We start from the raw sequence: 26,422 nt of genomic DNA, 5'->3' as shown, positions 1-26,422 counted from the left end.
GTGAAGGTGGCATTTGTATGCTTTCCTTTACTGGCCAGAGCACTGAGTAGCATAGGAGTTGAGAGGTCATGCTGCAGCTGTACAGGACACTGGTTAGGCCACTTTTGAAATATTATGTTCAATTCTGGTCTCCTTCCTATTGGAAGGCTATTGTGAAACTTGAAAGGCTCCAGGAAAGATTTACAAGAATGTTGCGAGGGTTGGAGGGTTTGAGTCATAGCGAGAAGCTGAAAAGGCTGGCTTGTTTTCCCTGGAGCATGGGAGGCTGAGGGGTGACCATGTAGATGTTTGTAAAATCGTCAGGGGCATGGATAGAGTTAAAAACTCAAGGTCTTTTCACTGGAGGATTCTAGAACTAGAGGGCATAGGTTTAGGGTGAGAGGGGAAAGATTTAAAAGGGACATCAGGGGCAACTTTTTCACACAAAGGGTGGTTTTTGTATAGAATGAGGTGCCAGAGGAAGTGGAGGTGGCTGGGACAAATATAACAGTTAAAGGGCATCTGAATGTGAAGGGTTTGGAGGGATATGGGCCAAGTGCCGGCAAATGGGCTAGATTAATTTTGGATATCTGGTTGGCATGGAAGTGTTTCACCGAAGGGTCCGTTTCCATGCTGTACATTGCTGTGACTCTATAACAGAAGAGACAGAACAAGTTACAGTTAAAAGGAAGGCAATAGTATCGTGGCATTATTGCTGGATTGTTTATCCAGAGACCCATGTAATGTGGTGGGGACCTGGATTCAAATCCTGTCATGGCAGATGGTAGAATTCGAATTCAATAGAAATCTGGAATTAAGAATCTGATCGTGACCATGAAACCACTGTCGATTGTCAGGAAAAATCCATCTGGCTCATTTATAACCTTTAGGGAAGGAAACTACCAACCTTACCTGGTCTGGACTACATGTGGCCCACAACAAAGTGGTTGACTCTTAATTGCTCGCTGGGCAATGAGGGATGGAAAATAAGTGCTTGCCGAGTCAGGGAAGCCGTCATCTCGTTAATGAATAAAAAAAATTAGCCCTTTTAAAAGAAAAATGTGCCTTTTAAATTTGTGGTACTGTTATGTTGCTATTAGTGGGTGAATTAAACTCCCTGTTTACAATCACCAGCTTCTCTTGCTGCACTAAATTCTGAGTCACTTTGTCCTCTGTGTAATGTAATAGCTTCAAAAGCAACCAATCCTCAAAACTGTTGATGACCACCAATCTTGCACGGATTTCCTTCCTGCTGGCATTTGTTCCATCCAGTTACCACAATTTCTTTTCAACAGTCCAACTCATTTCTCATCTGGTCAGTTTCATGCTACTTTCAAACCTTAGCCTAGAAGACAGGAGTTCTTAATCTGGGCTGATATCCTGGTATCTGCTGAGAGAGGGTTGCACTGGCAGAGGCATCCAGTCAACTATTTGGTGTATGTTAAATTAATCTGTGGCACCATTTCAACCGGAGCACGGAATTCTTGCTGGCTGACAATCCAATTCAGCTTTTCGGTACACAACATATGGCTGATACTTGCATCTTGACAGATTAACACAATGATGACCTTTGTAGAAGTTTGACTTTATAAGCTTCAAATTTCACCATATGTGAAATGATATGGCTGCACCAATCCAATAATTCTGCTGTAAGGACTTGGAACACAGAAAGAGTGGACCATTCAGCCACTTGACCATGAGATCTACTGCAACACCATTTCCCACAATTATCTCATATTCCTTGATATCATAGATAGCTGTAAATCTAAGGAATAATGTCTTGGAGCAATTCAATGACTGAGCCTCCACAGCCCTCCAGGGTAAAACATTCATTCAAAGGATGTGGGTTTCACAGGCTTAGCCAACGTTTATTGTATGTCCTGGGTTACCGTGGTGATGGTGATGGAGATGAACAGCCTTCTTGAGCTGCTGAAATCTATTTGATCCAGAATCCATTAGGAAGCACATTCCAGCATTCTTTACCCAGTGCACAGAAGGAAGGGGGATGTCTTTCTAATTCAGGATGGTGAGTGGCTTAGAGGGGAACTTGCAGCTGTTCTTGACCTTCTAGATGGTTATGGTCATGGGTTTGAAAGATATTGTCCAATAAGACTTGCTCCTGGGAGTGGCCATCCACAACAAGCTTTCTTGGACTCTTCATGTAGACGCACAGGTTACAAAGGCCTAACAACACCTCTTCTTCTTCAGGCAGCTGAGTTGTCATCTTTTATTGGAGCATCATCGAGAGGATTCTGTCTGGATGTATCACTTCTCGGTATGGTAACTGTACCATTCAAGATTGGAGACGGTTACAGAGAGTGGTGAACTTGGCCTGGACAATCACAAAGGCCAATTTCCCATCTATAGAATCCACCTACCAGGAACGTTGTGAAGGAAAGACCGCCAGCATTCTTAAAAATCCATCCCACCTTGACAATGTTTTTCTACAACCTCTACCATCTGGGAGAAGGTACAGAAACCTGAACACACGCACCAGCCAGTTTTGTAACAGTTCCTACCCTACTGTTGTAAGAATACTGAATGGACTCACAAACTCTTAACATTCGCCCGTACCTGTATTTTTGTTTTTACTGCTGTTTACCTATTATATCCTTATCTAAGTGACTTAACTCTGTGATCTGCCTGTATTGCTCGCAAGACAAAGCTTGTCACTGTACCTCGGTACATGTGGCGATAAATTTAATTCAATTCAATGCTGAGATATTGTGCCTTAAAGAAATGCAATTTTTTGGGAACCATGCATCAACTCCTTAAATAATAACCAGTGCCTGTCTACAGTCACATCTTTTAATATATTTTCCCAACTCAGGACAGGTAACCTGTTCGATTTACCTTCATAGCTCCCTTGATTTGATTTAAGTCTTAGTTTCAGACTGAACGACACAGTTTCAAACCTAATAGAAAATTTTGTCATATGCTTCTCATTCTTCCATATAGTTTATTTTACAATGATATTATTAGCCCTTTTTCATTGTATAATGCTGGATCTAAAATAGCTTATGCTCTTGTTTGTTTGACAACATACAACTCAAGAAAGCCATATTTACATATTACAGGAATTCTTTCTCCACAGCACTTGTTAGGTTTACCTAGTCTATACATAGATAAATGTCATTCATGATTACTACATTTCACTTCTTTCAAGCACATCTAATTTCCCGATTTATACAGTGACATACATCCTCACTTTTTAGTGGCCTATAAAGCACTCTTACCAAAGATTTATGCTCCCTGCTGTATCTTAGCTCCAGCCAAACAGACTCTATATCTTGTCCTTCTCATTTAAGATTCTCTCTCACTAACGTATTAATCCCATTCCTGGTGATCAGTACCTACCTCTCACTTCCCTTCCACTTTTGCCTTTCCTTCCTGAATGCCAAGTATTCTCGGATAATTGGATAATTTGCTCAGTTTATACTTTGAGATGATTCACAGGAGGTTGACTGGGTCAGGACACCAGTCACACTTTACTGTGAAGCTGGGGTTAGACAGGAGCAGGAGACAACCAATCAGCCCTGATTTTCAGACATTCAATTTGTTCATGATCGACTCATAAACCTAGAATTCAACAGTGCAGTGCAGGCCCTTCGGCCCTCGATGTTGCGTTGACCTGTGGAACCAATCTGAAGCCTAATTATCTTACACTACTCCATTTTCATCCATGTTTATCTAATGACCATTTAAGTGCCCTTAAAATTGACGAGTTTACTGCTATTGCAGGCTGTGTTTCATGCCCCTACTAATCTACGAATAAAGAAACTACCTCTGACATCTGTCTTATATCTATCAATTTAAAGATGTTTCCCCTCGTACTAGTCATCACCATCCAAGGAAAAGGGTCTCGCTGCCCACCCGAGAAAACCCACTGATTATTTTTTATGTCTCAATTAAGTCATCTCCCAACCTCCTCCCCACTACTGAAAACAGCCTCAAGTTCCTCAGCCCTTCCTTAAAAGACCTTCTCTCCCTCCCAGGCAACATCCGAGTAAATCACCTCTGAATCCTTTCCAAAGCTTCCACATCGTTCCTATAATGCAGAATTATATGCAATACTCCAAGTGCAGCCACACCAGAGTTTGTACAGCTGCAGCATGACCTCATGGCTCTGAAACTCAATCCTTCTACCAATAAAAGCTAACACACCGTATGCCTTCTTAACAACCCTATCAACCTGGGCAGCAACTTTCAGGGATCTATGTACACGAGATCTCTCTGCTCATCTCCATGCCAAGAATCTTACCATTAGCCCAATACTCTCTATTCCTGATGCTTCTTCCAAAGGGAATCACCTCATTAATTTCCACATTAAACTATTTGCCACCTCACAGCCCAGCTCTGCAACTTATCTATGTACCTCTGTGACATCCTTCAGCACTGTCCACAACTCCACCAACCTGAGTGTCGTCCGCAAATCTAATAACCCATCCTTCTATGCTCTATCACCCTCAATCCCATGCCTCCGTATTTTGTGCAATAGCCTGCCATGGGGAACCTTATCAAATGTTTTACTGAAATCCACATACACCACATCAACCGCTTTACCCTCATCCATCTGTTTGGCCACCTTCTCAAAGAACTCAATAAGGTTTGTGAGGCATGACCTACCCTTCACAAAACCACGTTGACTATCCCTAATCAACTTATTGCTCCCGAGATGATTATAAAATCTCTCTCTTATAACCTTTTTCAAGACTTTAACTATAACCATAGTAAGGCTCACTGGTCTATAATTACCAGGGTTGTTTCTATTCCCCTTCTTGAACAAGGAGACAGCACTTGCAATCCTCTAGTCTTCTGGCACTATTCCTGTAGACAAGGACAACATAAACATCAAACCCAATGGCTCTGCAATCTGCAACCTGGCTTCCCAGAGAGTCTTAGGATAAATCCCATCCGGCATGGGGACTTATCCATTTTCACATTTTCCAGAATTGCTAACACCTCCTCCTTGTGGACTTCAATCCCGTCTAGTCTAGCAGCTTGTATCTCAGTATTCTTCTTGACAACATTGTCTTTTTCAAGTGTGAATACCAACCAAAAATATTCATTTAGGGCTTCCCCTATCTCCTCGGACTCCAAGAGAATGCCCTACCTGCTAACGTAGTCAACTCAGCCACATTAGGGAGATTTAAGCAAACCTTAGATAAGCACATGGATGATTTTGGGATAGTGTAGGGGGACGAGCTGAGAATAGTTCACAGGTCAGTGCAACATCGAGGGCCAAAGGGCCTGTTCTGTTCTGTATTATTCTCTGTTCTGTGTACAATTTCTCACCACTATGCTTCATTGCGCTAACCTTACTGTAGACATGCTTTTATTCCTGATATACCTACAGAAAGTGTTTTCCTTGATCCAATCTGACAATTTATTTTTGAATTCCTTAACATTGGAATTTTTTTCTTTGTTTATCTATTCACGTGATGTGGCATCACTGTCTAAACTAACTTTATTGCCCAGAGAGTAGATAAGAGTCAACCACATTGCTGTAGGCCTGACCAAATAAGAACAGCTGGTTTCTTTCCCTGATGGACATTAGTGGACAAAACATTTTTTCCCCCAACAATTGACAATGATTTTATGATCGTCATTAGACACTTATTTTCAGATTTTTAATGGATTCAAATTCTACCATTTGCAATGGCAGGTTATGAACCCTGATCACAAAACATTAGTTTGTGGATTAATAGTCTAGTGATAATATACTAGGTAATACCACTTGGCCATCACCGCCCTATCAGTTCCTTGATGATTACCCAAATGAATTCTTCTATCATTATAGACAACTCAGTCAGATTCTAAATCAAAGGAATACAGTCTATCATTACAGAATTTGTTTACGCAGTTTTCTAATTATTTCGTGAGATGTGGGTGTCATTGACTGAGCCAGAATCTGTTGACTCTCCCTAAATGCCCTAGAGAAGGTGACTATTTAAACCACTGCAGTCTATGCTTTTAGGGATGAGATTCCAAGAGTTTGACCCAGCAACAGAGAAAGAAAGGCGATATATAGAACATAGAAAAATACAGCGCAGTACAGGCCCTTCGGCCCTTGATGTTGCGCCGACCAAAGTCTACCTAACCTACACTAGCCCAATGACCTCCATATGCTTATCCAATGCCCACTTAAATGACCATAAAGAGGGAGAGTTCACCACTGCTACTGGCAGGGCATTCCATGAACTCACAACCCGCTGAGTAAAGAATCTACCCCTAACATCTGTCCTATACCTACCACCCCTTAATTTAAAGCTGTGTCCCCTAGTAACAGCTGACTCCATTAACAGAAAAAGGTTCTCAGTGTCTACCCTATCTAAACCCCTAATCATCTTGTACACCTCTATCAAATCTCCCCTAAACCTTCTTTTCTCCAATGAGAACAGCCACAAGTGCCTCAGCCTTTCCTCATACGATCTTCCTACCATGCCAGGCAACATCCTGGTAAACCTCCTCTGCACTCGTTCCAATGCCTCCACATCCTTCCGATAGTATGGCGACCAAAACTGCACACAATACTCCAGATGAGGTCGCACCAGAGTCTTATACAACTGCAACATGACCTCAGGACTCTGGAACTCAATTCCTCTACCAATAAAGCCCAGTACACCATATGCCTTCTTCACAGCACTATTTACCTGGGTGGCAACTTTCAGAGATCTGTGTACATGGACACCAAGATCCCTCTGCTCATCCACACTACCAAGTAGCCTACCATTAGCCCAGTAATCCATCTTCTTGTTACTCCTACCAAAGTGAATGACTTCACACTTAGCTACACTGAACTCCATATCTCCTGATAAATTCAGCATAGTTTGTGGCTCGAAGGGAAACTTGCATACAATGACATTTCTGATGCTTACCGCCCTTATTTAACACCCCAAGCCCAAATGAATCAACCCTGCACCTCCTTCCATACCTAATATATCCCTTCCAAGGTGCTCAGTCCAAAATTGAACATCGTATCTGTAGCTGTGGTCGGTCAAAGGCTTTATATGAATAAGGGATACCTTTTATCATCTTTGCATTTCAGACTTCATGGGATGAAAAAAAATGTTTGGATGTTGAACTCACCAGACTAAAAGTACTTCAAAATATCTATTTTCCAAATCAGTTTTTCACAATTATAAGGTTCAAACATTATCATTTCCATCGATCAAGGAATTCAAAGAAAGCAAATGTCAAGGAACAAGTAGTTTTGTCAGACAAAAGCTTTAATTCTAAGTTACACAAGCAGTATCCAAGCATGACCATACAGCAACTCATTGCATCTTAATGTCTATCTAGAAGGACAAACTCAACAAATAGTGGAATTGCTGAACCAACCAATGTTGCAGAAGTGCACCTTCCTTCAAGACTTTTGTTGACTAATTCAAGGGAAGTTCACCCAAAAGAAGGAAAGAATCAATATACTAAATACATTGCTGAAATTTCATGGATTTTCGAACACCTGGATATATATCCCTTCTCTTTCTTTCCACACATTCATATCTGAATCACTTGTTGCAAGACTTAAAAAAAAAATGATTTGTCATCAGCACATTTAATAGAAACATTCCTTCCTAATTAGTGAGCTAGCTGCAGTTTCAGATTGCTCTGCTGTGACTCAACTCCAAGCAGGAGTCATTTTGTTGATTTACTTGTTACTTTTGTCAAGGAAATCCTCAAGGAAAAGCAATTAGACCAAGGTTCATTGTTAATGGAGGCCTACACATCCAATCATTTAACACAGGAGATTCAGATCTCCAACAGCACCAGCGATTTGTGTGACTGCGTGAGTGGGCAGCTCCCTGAAGTAGGATTGCTGAATACATAACTGGATGCTGCGTGGGTAGTGAGCAGCATGTTGAAGCAACAAGTCAAACATGAGCAACTTGTCTTCAAACTGTACAAGCTCATTTAATCTAAGACTGCAGCCTTTCAGTCTATGCTGGAATTGCTATTGCTGAGATGTTCATTTGGGCTGTCATATAAAAGCAACGTTGTTTTCAGCTACTTCATTCTCTCACCCAGCCATGACAAGGTTTGAAAATCCATCCAAAGGCTTAAACACACATACCTGTGGAACCTTCACTGTGCACCCTTACAACAATCTGAAATGATTCTAAAAAGCTTGTTCTCACTGTATACCTTCCACACCAGCTCCTTTCTAACATAAAGCAAATTTAGCCTCATGAAGACTAAACTCAGGTAAAGTCATATAGGGTGTACTACCTGCATTTCCAAATCTGAGATGTATCAGTAAAATCAACAGTGAGCCTGACCTTGAGTGGGATAAAGGCCCCTTGATTAATGCACACATTGCAAGTGAAAGTTAAGATACGCTACTGTGAGGTTAACATGCTAGAAAGTTTAAGTGTGCTCAATAACTCGGTCAAGCTTTACTTCTGCCCATCAGACTAAGCTACAAAATGGAACATAACTGAAAACAGGATGTCTTTCTAGTTATTCTCTCACAAGGTAAAGGGTCGAGAGGTAAAAATGAAATCAGTTACAGATTGCTTTAAGCACTGTTACATGGAACTGTACTTTCTTGCAACGGGATGTATTAAATGCAGAACACGTTGCAAAGCACTTACCTTTACAGTTGATTGTGTATTAACGGGATGCCTCCTTGCAGAACATACAACTGTAAACCTATGTACAGAGTGTCTGTTGCCAAATTAAACCTAAACAAGCAAAGATTCATCTGCTGGCAGTTTACCAGTCCAACAATATTACAACATAAAAATAAAACATAGTTCCTTCAGTAAAATGGATAACACAAAGGTTTTTAATTAAGCACAAAAGTACACATGCCTGAGCTAAACTTTGTTAATGTACAATATGTGCTATTTAGCCTTTCCAAAGATTATACAAATGAATTGAGTTCTGGGACTGACAGCTAAGTTCCAGCACTCAGACATCAGCAATGCACAAAATAATTTGCCCAAATTCTGTTCAACCACACAGGTCACACCAACCAAGTGACTCAACAAAGCCCCCCAGGAAAGCAGCAGAGGTGTGAAATGCGTACATATTTAGTTGACTGACAAGCTACACATTTACAGAGACATCATGGGAACCATGCAGAGCTTTTCACATGGGAAGGGGGAAAAAAGGCTTTTTAAAATCCATTCATAAGCTGAAAGCACAAACATAATTAAAATAGTTTGCAAAACAAAAACATGAGATTATGAGGACAGTTCTATAAGTTGACTCCCTGATGCAAACTGTGACAACTATGATCAGTCATCACATTCAGGAAGATTCTTGTCTCATGTTATTCTCATTGATTTGGTTTCAAAAGCCAAAGCACATTTTGATTAGACTGATCGATAATCACAATGAACACTTTTGCATAGAAACAGGTTAGATTTCAAAAACCTCAAGTCAATCTCTCACAGAAATCCAAAGGGCCAAGTCCAAAGATTCCTCACTGGGACATGGCCAAGTTAGGAAGTTGCTTGCGCTGTAATCCTAATTTGTTTAATGATTCACTACTTTCATAATTTCATAAATTTTTCTTATTTTCCTTCCTGTGAAATTAAAATTCAAACCTGTGGGACATTTTGACCAGAATCTAAGGAGGTAACAATAAAATATTGTAAATGGACATGATGTGGTGCATAGTTTCTAGACAGAGGATGCTTCTGGAATTACACCTGACCCAAAGCCGTTTCATAGAATAAACTAGCAATTATATAGTAAAAAGTTATTAAAAAGTTTTATAAAAGTTTCAATAGCCCCAATTTTTGGCCCTTTTCTCCCAATTACACCTACTCTTGCTAGAATATCAGCAGGCATTTCTCCAAGAAAGCTCCTATGCTTGCCTGTGGCTGATCAACATGAGGTGCTATTCCATTTGGCTCTGGGGATTAGTGAGCAGGTGCTGAAACATTGGCCCAGTTCTCTGGCTTTTAGCAGTAGCCTCCATCCTTACCCTGTTAGTACAGTATAAACAAGGATAGAATCTGCTGTAATCTGGTCTGTGTGACTCAGTACAATGCATTACAAAGGCCTTTTTACTTCAGCACCAGTTCACAGAGTTGAATACCACATACATAAAATCATGCAAGAATCAGTGAACTAGGTTATGCAAAAAATCTTCAATTTTCTCAAACTTCATTTACATAGTAATGGAAGGTCAACAAACGTTGTCCCAAGGAAATTTTATTTTGTTCCTTGGATAGCAACATAATCGGGTTTCCTTATTTTCAACCTCTGAAGAGTGCGCCCGTTCATCTGTTTAATCCCTGATGGATAATCTCAGCAGATGATTCAATTATGAAAAGAACACCAACAACCTGTTTTTATACAGTAGCCCCTTCGCCTTACTCCCCATATATTCCAACTAGGGCTGGTGGTGATCAACAACAGGGTTGTTGGCCACTGCCTCCCCCCTCCCTTTCCTACTCTAATGGCACTGAGGACAATTCTCAAGGTCTAGCTGCAGATGGTCCATCACAGTGGTCTTACATATTTTCCCAGTAGGTTGTCAAAACAGCAATCATTGTAAACTGAATAGAGGTAGACTGTAGACTGAAGTTTGCTTTGCATCTTGATCTTACAGAGAAAGCAGCACCTACTTTGGGACTCAACTGTCTGGGATTTCTGTGCAGTTCAGTAACTCGTTGGTTTTAGAAGATCCAAACCTGGAACATTTAATATGTTACCCATAAGTCAACCTACAGAGTGGCCTATTTTACAGTTAAATACCTGTGCTATTTGCTGTCCTCCCAGGGGAACGGAGCTTTGAGGCGTGGACGATGCAACAGAGGCAGGTGGGAACCGTGGTCGTACAGCACGGGTCATAGAAGACATCATCTTTGAGGACAGAGGGACAACAGACAAGTAATCGCAAAACAAGAATGCAGTGCTGCAGGAACGAATGGAAGCACACACGTCCCTAAGTGGGCCAAAAATTGGGCAGCTTGCAGCCACCTTCTGTCATACTGAATGTTTGTTATGTTGCATTATAGATAGGGAAAAGCTCAGTCAGCATCAACAGACCTGAAATCTAATCAGGAACATAAACAGGTTTATATTTGTTCTCACTGGAATTTTTATTTAAAATTGGAAAATCTGATTTCAGTTATTTTACTTTATAAATGGCTTATACGAGGTATTATGGGTTCATTAAATTCTGGTCCATTTACTAAATTTCTATGGCAGTGTTGTCCAATACACATTGCCGACAAGCACAGATGTGGTTACAGTGACGCCGAGTTAGCCACATGCACCAATTTGTGTAGAAAGAATCTTAAACAAACTCACACCAAATATCTAAATGATACTAAAAGTAAATGGTACTTCACCAAACCAACATCTACCAACTATCACTAACCAAAAACGTGAAGCACTCGCAACCAAAAAACACACTGCTATTGATGATACAAACCTATCAATCAACACATGAGGTTAAAGTTTTCATGTGAGCATTGAGATCCATTGTCCAATGACTTAGTCTATAACGGATTTAACTGATATAACTAACTGACTGTTTATTGATCAGGCATGCAATTAGACACCCATGCTTAGTAGAAATCATATTGGACAACACTGACCTACAGCATGCTGATAACTGTTGCACTGACTGACTTTGCCCCTTTCTCAGGGGTGCTGATGATACCTGAAGTTCAATTCCACCAGCACTGGCCAGACTCCAATTCCTCAGCTCATTGGGCAATTTTGTGCCTATTTCATCTTGGCCTGAGGATACTGGGTGCCATGATGTCACTGCAGGTTATCAGTCTACACAAAGAATATCCTATATATCTTAAAAGTTTTTGAGGCCTTTTTTGTGCAAATATTTTCCTGACCAGCTTTAGATTGTTGCCACTTTGCAAAGTACATTTACGGTCTTGACACTCTAAAGGTGGAAACAATCGAGATAATAATGAATCACTGAAGAGAAAATGGCAATTTCTCCTACCCTATCCCTTTTGAGTTTTATAGGACGTGTGTACTTTCAAAAATAAAGTTTAAATTCAGCAATATTTAAACAAAAGAGGCAGCTTGAGCAGAGACTGAGGTGATTCCATTAGTTCACAAAAACACAGACAGCCAGCGAAGGGCAATGAGAGGTGATTAAAACAGGAAGCATCACAACATGCACTCATGACAAGCAAAATCGTCAAGAAAATCCCTCTGCAAAATCGCCAGCTGGTCTATCTCCAACCAAAGCCATAACATTCCTGAAGCTTTTCACCAAGCTAGCCAGCATCTATGGATCAGTATTTCCGTGCACTGGCCATTACTCAGTAGCTTTCCTCAAGCGCAGGAGGGCTGGGCTATCATTGTCTCTGTTGCTGATTTACTCCTTCCCAATTGGATACTTTGTTTCAGCATCGATCATATTATGCAAAATCAATATTAAGGAGATTACAGTTGTCATGGCACCTCATCATCCATCCTAGGATACGCTCTAATAGCAACTTGTAACACCCACATAAACTTTCCAGTAAGAATATAATTTACAGAAGTTAAGACCGAGAGTGCACCTGAGCTATGCATACTGTTCTGTTCCAAATCTCACTGACAAAAGAAACTATTGCCGTCTTTTGCAAGGTCCACTCTATTAGTCGCATTCAATGTATTCTCCTTTGTAGCCATTGATCCTCAGCCATTTTCAACCCTCTGTCCCATATACTCATGTATATTCTCTGTATGGTAATCCTCAAACTAAGAACAGGTAGAGTGATGAGATAGCCTCTTATCAGCCCATTAGTGCCCTTCAGTATCCATCATAATGAGAGTGAACTGCACCATTCCTTCCCTCTTACTGCTCACACTGGATATTCACAGGAAACACAAACTAAATTACAAAATTCTCTTGTTCAAGTGTTTGCACTAGTCAGCAACAGCTCTGCAACCAAGAAACAGAGAGAGTGTAACCATTTAGCATGAGGTAGAATTGTACCCCAGCCCAGACCAAGTCCAAGTGCTATTGCCTTATTGCTCAGAAACCAGTTACCCCTGTTTCATTCTCGGGGCAGCAGGTTGTCACCAGAGAGTCAGAGCTCCGCCTGGTTCTTGTGCTACATGGGGCGAGGAGGGCGAGAGAGTAAAAGGTGAGTGGGAGACAAACAGATAAAGAAACATTAGGTCACAGTGTGGGACATATACAATGACATGACATAGGAGCAAGAGTGGATCATTCAGCCCCTCAAGACTACTCCACCATTTAGTGAGGTAATGGATGATCATCTATGTCAATCTTACTTCCTGCACTATTCTCATATCCTTTGATACCTTTAATATTAGAAACCTATTGATCACTATCCTGACATACTCAACACTTCAGACTGCACGGGTGGTAAATCTTTGAAATTCCGTACACCAACTGAGTGAAGAAACTCTTCATTTCAGTCCCTTATTCTGAGACTGTGTGCCTGGCTCTCTTTTCCAACCCCTCTACAAAAAGAGAGGTGCATTTACCCTGTTGATCCTTGAAAAAGTTATATGTTTCAACGAGAACAACTCTCATTGTTCTAAGCACCAGAGAATACAGGCCCAGTGTTCTTTTTGACTCCTCAACTCAGGAATAAACCGTAGTCCAGGTGAGGTCTCACCAAGGTTTTTTAAAATTCTACCTACAGGAATGGTATAACCTTGTTACAATGGCAGATAGAATGACTGGAAGGCATAGTAGAGAGCAGGGGTGAGAAAGTTTATGACGGGCATGTACAGAGTGAGAGAAACACACAGAAGAGAAAGGAAATAGAAAAAGGTAAAGGCAGATTTAAATGACAATTTAAATGTGCAACAGAGAAGGTGACCGAAATAATTAGTATAGAATAAAAATAGCCAGGGAAGACAGGAAGAACAGAAAGAGCACAAGAGAGTCCATTGCAGGCTGGAAGAATTCGACCAGTGATTTCAAAAGAATACTGCAGCAAACATTTGCTCAAGTATTTCTCAGCTCTTAACTCTTCCAGCATCAAAGCTTTGGGTAGCTAGGTATTGGGTGGCTGAGCAGGAAGATGACTAATGGAAGTAGATGTCAATTAATCAAAGCAAAAGAAATCAGAACTGTGCCCAAGATCAAGAATGCTGAAACTATATGAACCTGAGTGAATCTGGATCTCTCACTACAGTCCTGTTCAACACCACTCAAGAGGAACATATAAAATGCTAATACACTGACTAAAAGTGCAAGCTTGGTATTTCCCAACTTTTGCATCAGTAACATCAACAAATGTTGAGGTACTAGTGGGATATTAAAACTCTAGTTAAATTCATGTTCTGCCAAGTCCTGCAATTGGCTGTACCCATTTGACAACATGCCAGCCGATAATATTTTGGAACCTGGAGTTTGCATGCTCTCTGTGTCTGTGTGGGTTTCTTCTGGGTCTTCAGTTTCCTTCCAAAGTCCAAAGATGTGCAAGGTAGGTGGATTGGCTATGCTAAATTGCCCACTGTGTTCAGGGATGTGTAGGTTAGGTGGGTTAGCCGTGAGAAAAGCTGGGTTACAGGGAAAAGGGTAAGGGGATGGGATTGGGTGAGAAGCTCTTCAGAAGATTGGTATAGACATGTTGGGCTGAATGGCCTGTTTCCACATTGTGGTGGTGGTGGTGATGATGGTGGTCTATGGATGAATACTGAGCTAAAATAATCCAAAGCCTTGAACAGTTTAGAACAAATGCTGACAATATTGTCAAGAAAAATCTGGTACCTCACAAGATGAAATATCAGCTCTGATGTCAAAACAACCATGAACATAGTTCTTTCTAGATAGCCAGCTGAGTTAGTGAGTGAATGCAAACACACCACAATTTGATCGCAATTAAACAGGACAGTTCCAACATACAATCATCCATTGGTTCACACATCAGAGAGCAGGAAAGCTGCCCAAAGTTTTTACTCAGTGCAGTACTGCAGTTAGAGGTCCAGCCAGTAGAAACTCTCAATGAGGTACTCCCACAACCTGGCAAGTTAATCCATACAATCCTTCAGGAGACTGAAGAGCTCGAGTAAGATCTAGACCTTTTCACTTCCAGTTCTTGGTCACCAAATCATATCAGAATTTCAAATACAGTCGCTTCCACAACCTGTATCATTGGCATGAACACTGGTCAATTCCAATTTCTTCAAACAAAATTCAAGATAGGGTGTGGTGAGACAGAGCTCAAAGTTCCAAAGTTGAAAGCTTGTTTGGATCCAATAAAGATGGATCAGAACAGTTTGCAAATGGTGATTAAATTGAATTCAGAGTACTGCAATCATTTTGGACACTGCACTGTATGAAGGATATAGCAGTTTTGGAAGGGATGCAGCACAAACACACAAGTATGATTCTGGAGCTAAAAGATATAATTTACAAGAATAACTGCATAGACTAGTTTTAGATTCCCCTAAACACAGAAAATTAAAGGGGTGAGCTTATTAACTATGTGATGTAACTCAAGGTTTTTGTAGACTGAACAGATAATAATAATTGACACTAGGCTATTCACAGGTACCCAACCCCACCCCCACACCGATCTCCGCCCCCACTCCCAGCTCCAGTCCCACACCAGGTCCTATCTCCCAGCCCTGCCATATTTTCACCATCCCTCCAGACCTCCCCCTCTGAGAGGATGAAAGATCAGTCCTCAGCAGAGGGCTCACCTTCATCCCCCTACGCTCCCGGATTAACAAATTCAACACGTGGCGAGACATCAAGCATTTCTTCTGCCGCCTTCGCCTCCGTGCCTACTTCTTCAACCAGGACTCTAGCCCACCCTCTGACGACCCCTTCTCCCGGATCCAACACACCCCAACCACCTGGACACTCCGTGCTGGCCTCTTACCCACCCTCGATCTCTTCATAGCCAACTGCCGCCGCGATATTGACCGCCTCAACCTGTCCACCCCTTTCACCCTCGCAATGTGCAGCCCTCAACTCCCTGTGCTCCAACCCCAACCTCACCATCAAACCAGCAGACAAGGGAGGCGCGGTGGTAGTTTTGCGTACCGATCTTTATATTGCTGAGGCTAAACGCCAGCTTGCGGACACCTCCTCCTACTGCCCCCTTGACCATGACCCCACTCCCACCACCAAACCATCATCTCCCAGACCATCCATAAGCTCATCACCTCAGGGCAACTCCCATCCACAGCCTCCAACCTCATAGTCCCACAACCCCGCACTGCCCGTTTCTACCTGCCCAAAATCCACAAACCTGACTGCCTTGGCTGACCCATTGTTTCAGCCTGCTCCAGCCCCACCGAACTCATTTCTGCATACCTTGACACGGTCCTGTCCCCCTTAGTCCAAGAACTCCCCAACTACGTTCGGGACACCACCCACTTCCTCCACCTCCTCCATCATTTTCGCTTCCCCGGCCCCTAAAGCCTTATCTTCACCATGGACATCCAGTCCCTGTACACCTCCATCCCCCATCATGAAGGACTCAAAGCCCTCCGCTTCTTCCTTTCCCACCGTACCAGCCAGTACCCTTCCACTGACATCCTCCTTCGACTGACTGAACTGGCCCTCACTCTGAACAACTCTTTTCAATTCTCCCACTTCCTCCAAACCAAAGGAGTAGCTATGAGCACCCGCATGGGCCCCAGCTATGCCTGCCTCTTCGTTGGATATGTGAAACAGTCCATCTTCCGCAGCTATACTGGCACCACCAACCCTTTCCTCCACTACATTGATAACTGTATCGGCGCTACCTTGTGTTCCCACGAGGAGGTTGAACAGTTCATCCACTTTACTAACACCTTCCACCCCGACCTCAAATTTACCTGGACCGTCTCAGACTCCTCCCTCTCTTTCTTAGACCTCTCCATTTCTATCTCAGACGACCGACTCAACACGGACGTTTACTATAAACCAACTGACTCCCACAGCTACCTAGATTACACCTCCTCCACCTTGTCCCCTGTAAAAACGCCATCCCATATTCCCAATTCCTTCACCTGCGCCGCATCTCCTCCCAGGAGGACCATTTCCAATACTGAACGACCCAAGTGGCCTCCTTGTTCAAGGACCGCAATTTCCCCCTCAGACGTGGTTGACGATGCTCTCCTCCGCATCTCCTCCACTTCCCGCTCCTCCGCCCTTGAACCCCACTGCTCCAATCGCCACCAGGACAGAACCCCACTGGTCCTCACCTACCACCCCACCAACCTCCAGATATATCGTATCATTCTTCGTCATTTCCGCCACCTCCAAACAGACCCCACGACCAAGGATATATTTCCCTCCCCACCCCTTGCGCCCACACCTCCCCCCTCACTTCCCTCCAAGGCCCCAAGGGATACTTCCATTTCTGTCACAAATTCACCTGCACCTCCACACACATCATTTACTACATCCGCAGTACCCGATGTGGCCTCCTATGCATTGGGGAGACAGGCTGCCTAATTGCGGAACGTTTCAGAGAACACCTCTGGGACACCCGCACCAACCAACCCAACCGCCCCGTGGCTGAACACTTTAACTCCCCCTCCCACTCCGGCAATGCAGGTCCTTGGCCTCCTCCATTGCCAGACCATAGCACACAATGCCTGGAGGAAGAGCGGGCCTCCAACCACAAGGGATGAATGCAGATTTCTCCAGCTTTCTCATTTCCCCTCCCTCCACCTTTTCTCAGTCCCAACCCTCAGACTCAGCACCGCCTTCTTGACCTGCAATTTTCTTCCCGACCTCTCTGCCCCCGCCTCCTCTCCAGCCCATCACCCTCACCTTAACCTCCTTCCACCTATCGTATTCCTGACGCCCCTCCCCCAAGTCCCTCCTCCTTACCTTTTATCTTAGCCTGCTCGGCACACCTTCCTCATTCGTGAAGAAGGGCTTATGCCCGAAACATCGATTCTCCTGCTCCTTGGATGCTGCCTGACCTGCTGTGCTTTTCCAGCAACACATTTTTAAGCTCTGATCTCCATCCCTCACTTTCTCCTATTCACAGGTAATGGCTCGGAACTCTTCTCAATGGAAATTTTGAATAATCTATCCCAAAAAAGGTAGCCATGGTCCCAGTCATCTGCAAATTTCAAAACTGAGATATTTTACTGGAGCACAGCAGAGTTTACCAAACTGTGGGTTGCAGCCCCAGTGGGTTTCATTAAAACAATGATTGTCATAGAGTTCCAACCATGATTGGAACTGTGAGAACCTCTTAAATCTTGCAAATTTTTAAAAAAATAGTGGGCACGGCCAAACCACCTGATCTGGTCAGCCTGAAACAAAAAACAGAAGTTGCTGGAAAAGCTCAGCATCTCAGCTGACAACATCTGTGAAGAGAAATCAAAGATAATGTTTCAGGTCTGGTGACTCTTCCTTGGCTGGTCAGCCTGAATTCTGTCCTAACAAACCAAATTGGAAGGTAGAAAATCTTTTGCTTAAAAGCCCTAACTATTAAATACCTTCGCCCCCCCCCCCCCCCCCCCCCAACCACCATCGATCCCTTGTGTCTCTCATCACTGTCCCCTTCTGCTTTCATCAGTCACCACCCTCAGGCATCTCTGCTTCACTGCCTATCCGCCCCTCACAGATCCCACAAGTTTGAAATCTTGAGAACTAAAATGTGGACAAATTATTGAAAGGTTTGGAAAGCACTGAGGCATCAACAGTTCCAGAAATAAGTTACAAGTGGCAAATGGAGATAAGAACCTAACTAAATAGCAGAACAGTTGAGGGTGTTTTTTTTAATTACAGGAACAGGTTCTTTGGTCCATCATATCTATGCTGACTATGATGCCATTCTAAACTACTCCTATCTATCTGCACATGGTCCATATCCCTCTGTTCCATACCTGTAGATGTGTCTGTCTTAACGCTGCCTGAATGTTGCTATTGTTTCTGCTTCTACCAACTTCCCTGGCAGTGTGTTCAAGATACCCAACATCCTGTGTGTAAAAAAACTTGTCTTTGATAATTCCTTTAAACTTTTTCCCTATCACATTAAACCATTTGACGTATCCAGCCTGAGAAAAAGACATCAACTGTTGATTCATTCATGCCTCTCAATTTTATATATTTCTATCAAGTCACCTCCTTAGCCTCTATTGCTCAATGAAAAACAATCTAAGTTTGTCCAACAGACTCTAGTTCAGCAACATCCTAGTAAACCTCTTTTGTACTTTCTCCAAAACTCCATGTCCTTCCTATAGTGTGGTGACCAGAACTGCACAAAGTACTCCAAACATGGCCCACCACAACTTAGCAATTTGTACACTTAGTCCTCACTGAAAGCAAGCAGGCCATACACCTTCTAGACCATCTTATCCACTTGTGTTGCCATTTCAGAGCACTATGGACTTGTACCCCCAAGAACCTTAGGTATATCACTCCTCCCAAGAGTCATGCCATTTATTGTATAATTTCCTTTTGCCCTTCTTAAACAGAGGAATAACATTGGCCATTCTACATTCTTCTAACACCTCACATTTGACTAAAGAGGTTAAAAAGATCTCTGTCAAAGCTCCAGCAAGCTCTTCCCATGCTTCTCTCAGTTTCCTGAAATAGATCGCATCAGGCACTAGGGACATATCTATCTTAATGTTTTCAAGATACCCAAAACCTCCACCTCCTTAATTTAGATATGCCTCAAGATACTCCTCTCTAATATTACCATCATTCATGTGCTTCTCTTTACTGACTACCAATGGAAAGTACTCATTAAGGATCTCACCTACTTCCTCTGGCTCTATGTATAAATTCCCACCTCTGTCCTTGAGTGGATTTGTCTTTTCCCGAGCTGCCCTCCTGTTCCTAATATACACATAAAATGTCTTGGAATTCTCCTTAATTGCCAATGACATTTAGCATTTTTAGCCTTCTTTATTCCTTGTTTAAGTTCTTTCCTGCAGAATTTATATTCCTCAAGAGCATTGTCTGATCTGTTTCCTAAACCTTATGTATGCTTCCTTTCCCTTCCACATTAAATTTTCAATATCGCTTGTCTTCCAGGGTTCTTGAATATTATCATCCTTATCTTTCATCCTCACTGGAGCATGCTAGTCCTGAAAGCTGATCAACTGGCTTTAAAAGACTCCAACATATCAGATGTGGATTTACCTCAAACAGCCACTCCCAATCTAATTTTTTAGATTAGATTAAATTACTTACAGTGCGGAAACAGGCCCTTCGGCCTAACAAGTCCACACCGACCCGCTGAAGCGCAACCCACCCATACCCCTACATTTACCCCTTACCTAACACTACGGGCAATTTAGCATGGCCAATTCACCTGACCCGCACCTCTTGGGACTGTGGGAGGAAACCGGAGCACCCGGAGGAAACCCACGCAGACACGGGGAGAACGTGCAAACTCCACACAGTCAGTCGCCTGAGGTCTCAGGCGCTGTGAGGCAGCAGTGCTAACCACTGTGCCACCGTGCCGCTCCAGTTCCTGTCTAATACTGATATAATCATCCTTCCCCCACTTTGGCACTTTCATCCAAGGACCAATCCCTTCCAAACCTACCTCATTCCCTTCCAAACCTACCTTAAAACTTATAGAATTATGAACACTATTCCCAAAGTATTTGCCCATTGAAATTTAATCACCTGGCCAGGATCATTCCTCAATAAAGGTCCATATATTGTTTCAAAAGGCCCTCCTGGATGCACCCAACAAATTCTGCTTAAGCTCCTAGCACTAAGGGAGCGCCAATCAATATTGGGGATGTCAAATAACCCACTGCTTATTTAAAACCTTTCCAAGATCTACTGTCATATCTGTTTCTCTTATCTCCCATGAGCTATTGGGAGGCTTATAGTATAAAGTCATAGAGACGTACAGCACGGAAACAGATCCTTCGGTCCAACTCGTCCATGCAGACCAGATATCCCAACCCAATTTAGTCCCACCTGCCAGCACCCGGCCCATATCCCTCCAAACCCTTCCTATTCATATACCATCCAAATTGTTGCAATTGTACCAGCCTCCACCACTTTCTGTAGCAACTCATTCCATACACATACCACTTTCAGTGAAAAAGTTGTCCCTTAGGTCTCTTTTGTATCTTTCCCCTCTCACCCTAAACCTATGCGGCACGGTGGTTCAGTGGTTAGCACTGCTGCCTCACAGCGCTAGAGACCCAGGTTCAATTCCCATCTCGGGCAACTGGCTGCATGGAGTTTGCACATTCTCCCAGTGTCTGCGTGGGGTTCCTCCCATAGTCACAAAGATGTGCAGGTCAGGTGAATTGGCCGTGCTAAATTGTCCGTAGTGTTAGGTGCATTAGTCAGGGTTAAATGTAGGAGAATGGGCCTGGGTGGGTTGCTCTTCGGAGGGTCGGTGTGAACTTGTTGGGCTGAAGGGCCTGTTTCCACACTGTAGGTAATCTAATCTAATCTATGCCCTCTAGTTCTGGACTGCCTCCACACCAGGGAAAACACTTTGCTTATTTATCTATGCATGCTCCTCTTGATTTTATAAACATCAATTAGGTCACCCCTCAACCTCCGTCACTCCAGGAAATACAACCCCAGCCTCTCCCTATAGCTCAAATCCTCCAACCCTGGCAACATCCTTGTAAATCTTTTCTGAACCCTTTCAAGTTTCACAACATTTTTGCAATAGGAAGGAGACCAGAATTGCACACAATTCCAAGGTCTCTTTGTTCAGCAACATTCCCTAGGACCTTACCATTAAGTGTATAAGTCCTACTAAGATTTCCTTTCCCAAAATGCAGCATCTCACATTTATTTAAATTAAACTCCATCTGCCATTCCTCAGCCCGTTGGCCCATCTGATCAAGATCCCATTGTAATCTGAGGTAACCTTCTTCGCTGTCCGCTACACCTCCAATTTTGGTGTCATCTGCAAACTTACTAACTATATTTCTTATGCTCACATCCAAATCATTTATACAAATGAGGAAAAGTAGTGGACCCAGCATCGATCCTTGTGGCACTCCACTGGTCACAGGCCTCCAGTCTGAAAAACAACCCTCCAGCACCACTTCTCTTCTATCTTTGAGCCAGTTCTGTATTCAAATGGCGAACTCTCTCTGTATTTATTGAGCTCTAACCTTTCTCATGAGTATCCCATGGGGAACCTTGTCGAATGCTTTACTGAAGTCCATATAGATCACATTTACCGCTCTGCCCTCATCAATCCTCTTTGCCACTTCTTCAAAAAGCTCAATCAAGTTTGCGAGACATGATTTCCCATGCATAAAGCCATGTTGACTATCCCTAATCAATCTTGCCTTTTCAAATACATGTACATCCTGTCCCTCAGGATGCCCTCCAACAACTTGACCACCACCGACGTCATGTTCACTGCTCTATAGATCCCTGGCGTGTCCTTACCACCCTTCTTAAACAGTGGCACGCTAGCCAACCTCCAGTCTTCCAACACCTCATCTGTGACTATCAATAATACAAATATCGCAGTAAGATGCCCAGGAGTCACTTCTCTAGCTTCCCAGAGAGTTCTAGGGTATACCTGATCAGGTCCTGGGGATTTATTCACTTTTATACGTTTCAAGAAGTCCAGCATGTCCTCCTCTGTAATATGGATATTGTTCGATGTGTCACCATCTATTTCCCTACATTCTATATTAGATTACTTGCAGTGTGGAAACAGGCCCTTCGGCCCAACAAGTCCACACCAACCCGCCAAAGTGCAACCCACCCAGACCCATTCCCCTACATTTAACTCCTTCACCTAACACTACGGGCAATTTAGCATGGCCAATTCACCTAACCTGCACATTTATGGACTGCGGGAGAAAACCGGAGCACCCGGAGGAAACCCACGTAGATACAGGGAGAATGTGCAAATTGCACACAGTCAGTCGCCTGAGGCAGGAACTGAACTCAGGTCTCTGGCGCTGTGAGGCAGCAGCGCTAACCACTGTGCCGCCCACTATCTTCCATGTCCTTTTCCTCACTAAATACTAATGCAAAATACTCATTTAGTATCTGCTCCATCTCCTGCAGCTCCTGCTGATCTTTGAGGGGCCCTATTCTTTACCTTATTACTCTTTTGTCCTTAATGTATTTGTAAAAATCCTTTGCATTCTCCTTAACTCTATGTCCCCTTTATGCCCTCCTGATTTCTCTCAAATATATCCTACTGCTTTTATATTCTTCTAAGGATTCACTCCATCTATCCTGTTGATACCTGACATACGCTTCCTTCTTTCTCTTAACCAAACCCTTAACTTCTTTAGTCATCCAGCATTCCTTATGCCTACCAGCCCTTCCTTTCACCCTAACAGGAATGTACTGTCTCTGGGCTCCCTTTACCTAATTTCTGAAGGCTTCCCATTTTCCAGCCGTCCCTTTACCTGCAAACATCTGCCTCCAATCAGCTTTCGAAAGTTCTTGCCTAATACCGTAAAAATCGGTCTTTGTCCAATTTAGAACTTCAACTTTTAGATCTGGTCTAACCTTTTCCATCACTATTTTAAAACTGATAGAATTATGGCCACTGGCCCCAAAGTGCTCCCCCACTGACACCTCAGTCACCTGCCCTGCCTTATTTCCCAACAGTAGGTCAAAGTTTTGCACCTTCTCTAGTAGACACATCCACGTACTGAATCAGAAACTTTTCTTTTTTACACTTAACAAATTCCTCTCCAGTTAAACCCTTAACACTATGGCAGTCCCAGTCAATGTTTGGAAAGTTAAAATCTTCTCCCATAACCACCCTTTTATTCTTACAGATAACTTAGATCACCTTACAAATTTGTTTTTCAATTTCCCTCCGACTATTAGGGGGTCTATAATACAATCCCAAAAAGGTGATCATCCCTTTCTTATTTCTCAGTTCCACTCAAATAATTTCCCTGGATATATTTCTGGGAATATCCTCCCTCAGTACAGCTGTAATAGTATCCTCTTATCAAAAACGCCACTCCTCCTCCTCTCTTGCCTCCTTTTCTGTCCTTCCTGTAGCATTTGTATCCTGGAACATTAAGCTGTCAGTCCTGTACATCCCTGAGCCACGTTCTCTGTAATTGCTATGATATACCAGTCCCATGTTCCTAACCATGCCCTGAGTTCATCTGCCTTCCCAGTTAGACCTCTTGCATTGAAATAAATGCAGTTTAATTTATCAGTCCTACCTTGTTCTCTGCTTTGTCCGTGCCTGCCCTGACTGTTTGACTCACCTTTGTTCTCAACTGTACCAGTCTCAGATTGAAATCTTTCCTCACTATCTCATTGCCTCTCCCCTCCAGACACTAACAGAACTATCTGTCCAGGTAACCCCTACCCTGGAAGAGATCTCAATGATCCAGATATCTGAAGTCCTCCCTCTTACAACAGCTCTTTAGCCATACATTCAACTAAATTATCTTCCTATTTTTGGCCTCACTAGCACATGGCATAGGGAGCACTCCCACAATTACAATCCTAGAGGTCCCACTTTTCAACTTTCTATTTAACTCCCTAAACTCCCTTTTTAGGACCTGGTCTCTTCCTGCCTATGTCATTAGTACCAATGTGGACCACAACCTCTGGCTGCTCACACTCCCCTTTCAGAATATCCTGGGCCAGCTCAGAGACAACCTTGACAGTGACACCAGGGAAGGCAACACATCATCCAGGAGTCTCACTCAAGTCCACAAAAATGCCTGTGCCCCAACAAATCAGTTCCTTTCACTATCGCACACCCACACCTCGACACTGTTGAACAATAGAGCCAACTGTTGTGTCACTGACCTGGCTGCTGTTGTTGCTTTCCTCTGACAGACAATACCATCTCCCCCCACGACTACTCCAATAGCGTCCAAAACAGTATACTTATTTGAGACACGAACAGCCACAGGGGACTCCTGTGCACTGCCTGCCCGCACTTCCTGGCGATCACCCATCTATCTGGCTTAATCTTTGGTGTGACCACATCCCTGAATTCCTGATCTATAAAACTTTCTGCCTCCTGCATGCTGTGCAGAGTCCAACTGCTATAACCAATCCATGCAGTCTGAGAGAAGCTGCAGGTGAGTACACTTCCTGTTGACATAGTGACCTCTCCCTGAAGTCCCACATTTCACAGGAAGTGCATAACCACTTCTTTAACTGCTAGCATTATTCCTCTGGAATTAAAAGAAAATACCTTAAGCTTGTCTTAATGCTGTGCATCCTTCTCAGCAACTGACCTATTCCTACTCTCATAAATAGAAAAAGCACCTCGTTCCCGAAAACATGCAGAAATGAGGAAAAAGAAATCCCCTTTCAGTGGATTAAAGCAAACATTCAAAACTTGGATATTTGCAGATTGCAGAGCAAAACTTTTAAGAGCTGGAAACATTGCCACTATTGGCTATGTGACACTGTGCCTCTGTAAATCAGCTGCCAAGCACTGAGAATTGCTGATTATTTTTCCAAGTCAAAAGTCTTGCCTGTTGGCAATTCCTGATGGAAAGATGAATGCATAGGGCATGAGAAAGAAGCAATGAGACATCGTCTGCATCTCCCTAATCCCAGACATGGAGTGGTGAGGAAAAAGAAAGAAGCGCTATGCAGCAATCCACCTTGCCAAGCAGAGCAACAGCTCAACCAGCACTGCAATCCTTGCATCTTCAAAGTGAAACATGAGGCAAGCAGGTTTTCTGTCTTGGAGTGGGTCCTAAGGATGATCTGCCCTTTAGTACCTCTATCCATCAAGGATGGCATTAACTACCTGAATGGAGAGTGCAGAACTGATCAACCTTTGGGACAAGCTGCAGTGAATGTAGAGTCCTTATAAATATGCACAAAGCAATTGGATGAATCCCTGGCTGACAGGCGCTGCAGCATACAAGAGAGAGGTGGGATGTCTTTTGATTTGGTTCACGGTCACTGTGGTCTGTGGAATAAGAAATTCCTTTCCATTTCTTCACCCTGTTTAAAAAAGAAAATCAACCTGTTGCTTGTCAAAATACCCAGCTGCTTTGAGAGCCTCTGCAGATGCACTGAGGTTCATCCTTGCTTCAGAGGTGAAGAGATCAAAGTTGTATGCCCAAGCCCATAAGAGCCTTGACATCTGATGGTCTGAAGGTCAAGTGTCTGAATGAATGCTTCTTTCTGCTTACATGGCAGTGGTGGTACTGACTTCCATCAAACGGTTTCTACAGCCAATAAACTCATTCCAGATATTGCTGAAATCTGCATTCGTGGCAGCCATCCTGATCACCTGTAACCAGCCGATGACTAGGAGAAAGTGAGGACTGCAGATGCTGAAGATCAGAGTTGCAAAGTGTGGCGCTGGAAAAGCACAGCAGGTCAGGCAGCATCTGAGGAGTAGGAGAGTCAATGATTTGGGCATAAGCCCGGCTCTCCTGCTCCTCGGTTGCTGCCTGACCTAGTCTGCTTTTCCAGTGCCATACTTTTCAACATCAGCTGATGACTGTCCAGCAGAAATACTTGAAGGCTGGGCTAACTTGGCGCAACCATTGTCTCATCAGAGGACACAGAACTTATTGCCTCAGAGGCTGTATTCAATAAATGCACAATTTTGGGCGATGTCATGAGATTCACAAGTTAGCAAGATAGTAAAACCGGCAATTCCTA

At 43.1% G+C, this 26,422-nt stretch overlaps 1 protein-coding gene across 3 annotated transcripts in view; it reads right to left on the bottom strand.

Annotated features, from left to right (window-relative positions):
* Positions 1 to 26,422, bottom strand: part of med15 (mediator complex subunit 15) — a 155,505-nt gene that overhangs the window by 68,577 nt on the left and 60,506 nt on the right. For 2 of the 3 annotated variants that reach the window (XM_060844094.1, XM_060844095.1), the window contains exon 9: positions 10,693 to 10,800. The exons of the other annotated variant lie outside the window; for it this stretch is intronic. In XM_060844094.1, coding sequence (XP_060700077.1) covers positions 10,693 to 10,800 — 108 coding nt within the window. The remainder of the gene's footprint in view (positions 1 to 10,692; positions 10,801 to 26,422) is intronic. 3 annotated transcript variants of the gene reach the window in all.

Source organism: Hemiscyllium ocellatum, chromosome 24 (genome assembly GCF_020745735.1).
Source record: "Hemiscyllium ocellatum isolate sHemOce1 chromosome 24, sHemOce1.pat.X.cur, whole genome shotgun sequence".
NCBI classification, from domain to species: domain Eukaryota; kingdom Metazoa; phylum Chordata; class Chondrichthyes; order Orectolobiformes; family Hemiscylliidae; genus Hemiscyllium; species Hemiscyllium ocellatum.
The sequence above is the reverse complement of the archived record's forward strand: the minus strand, read 5'-3'. Positions and strand labels throughout refer to the sequence as shown.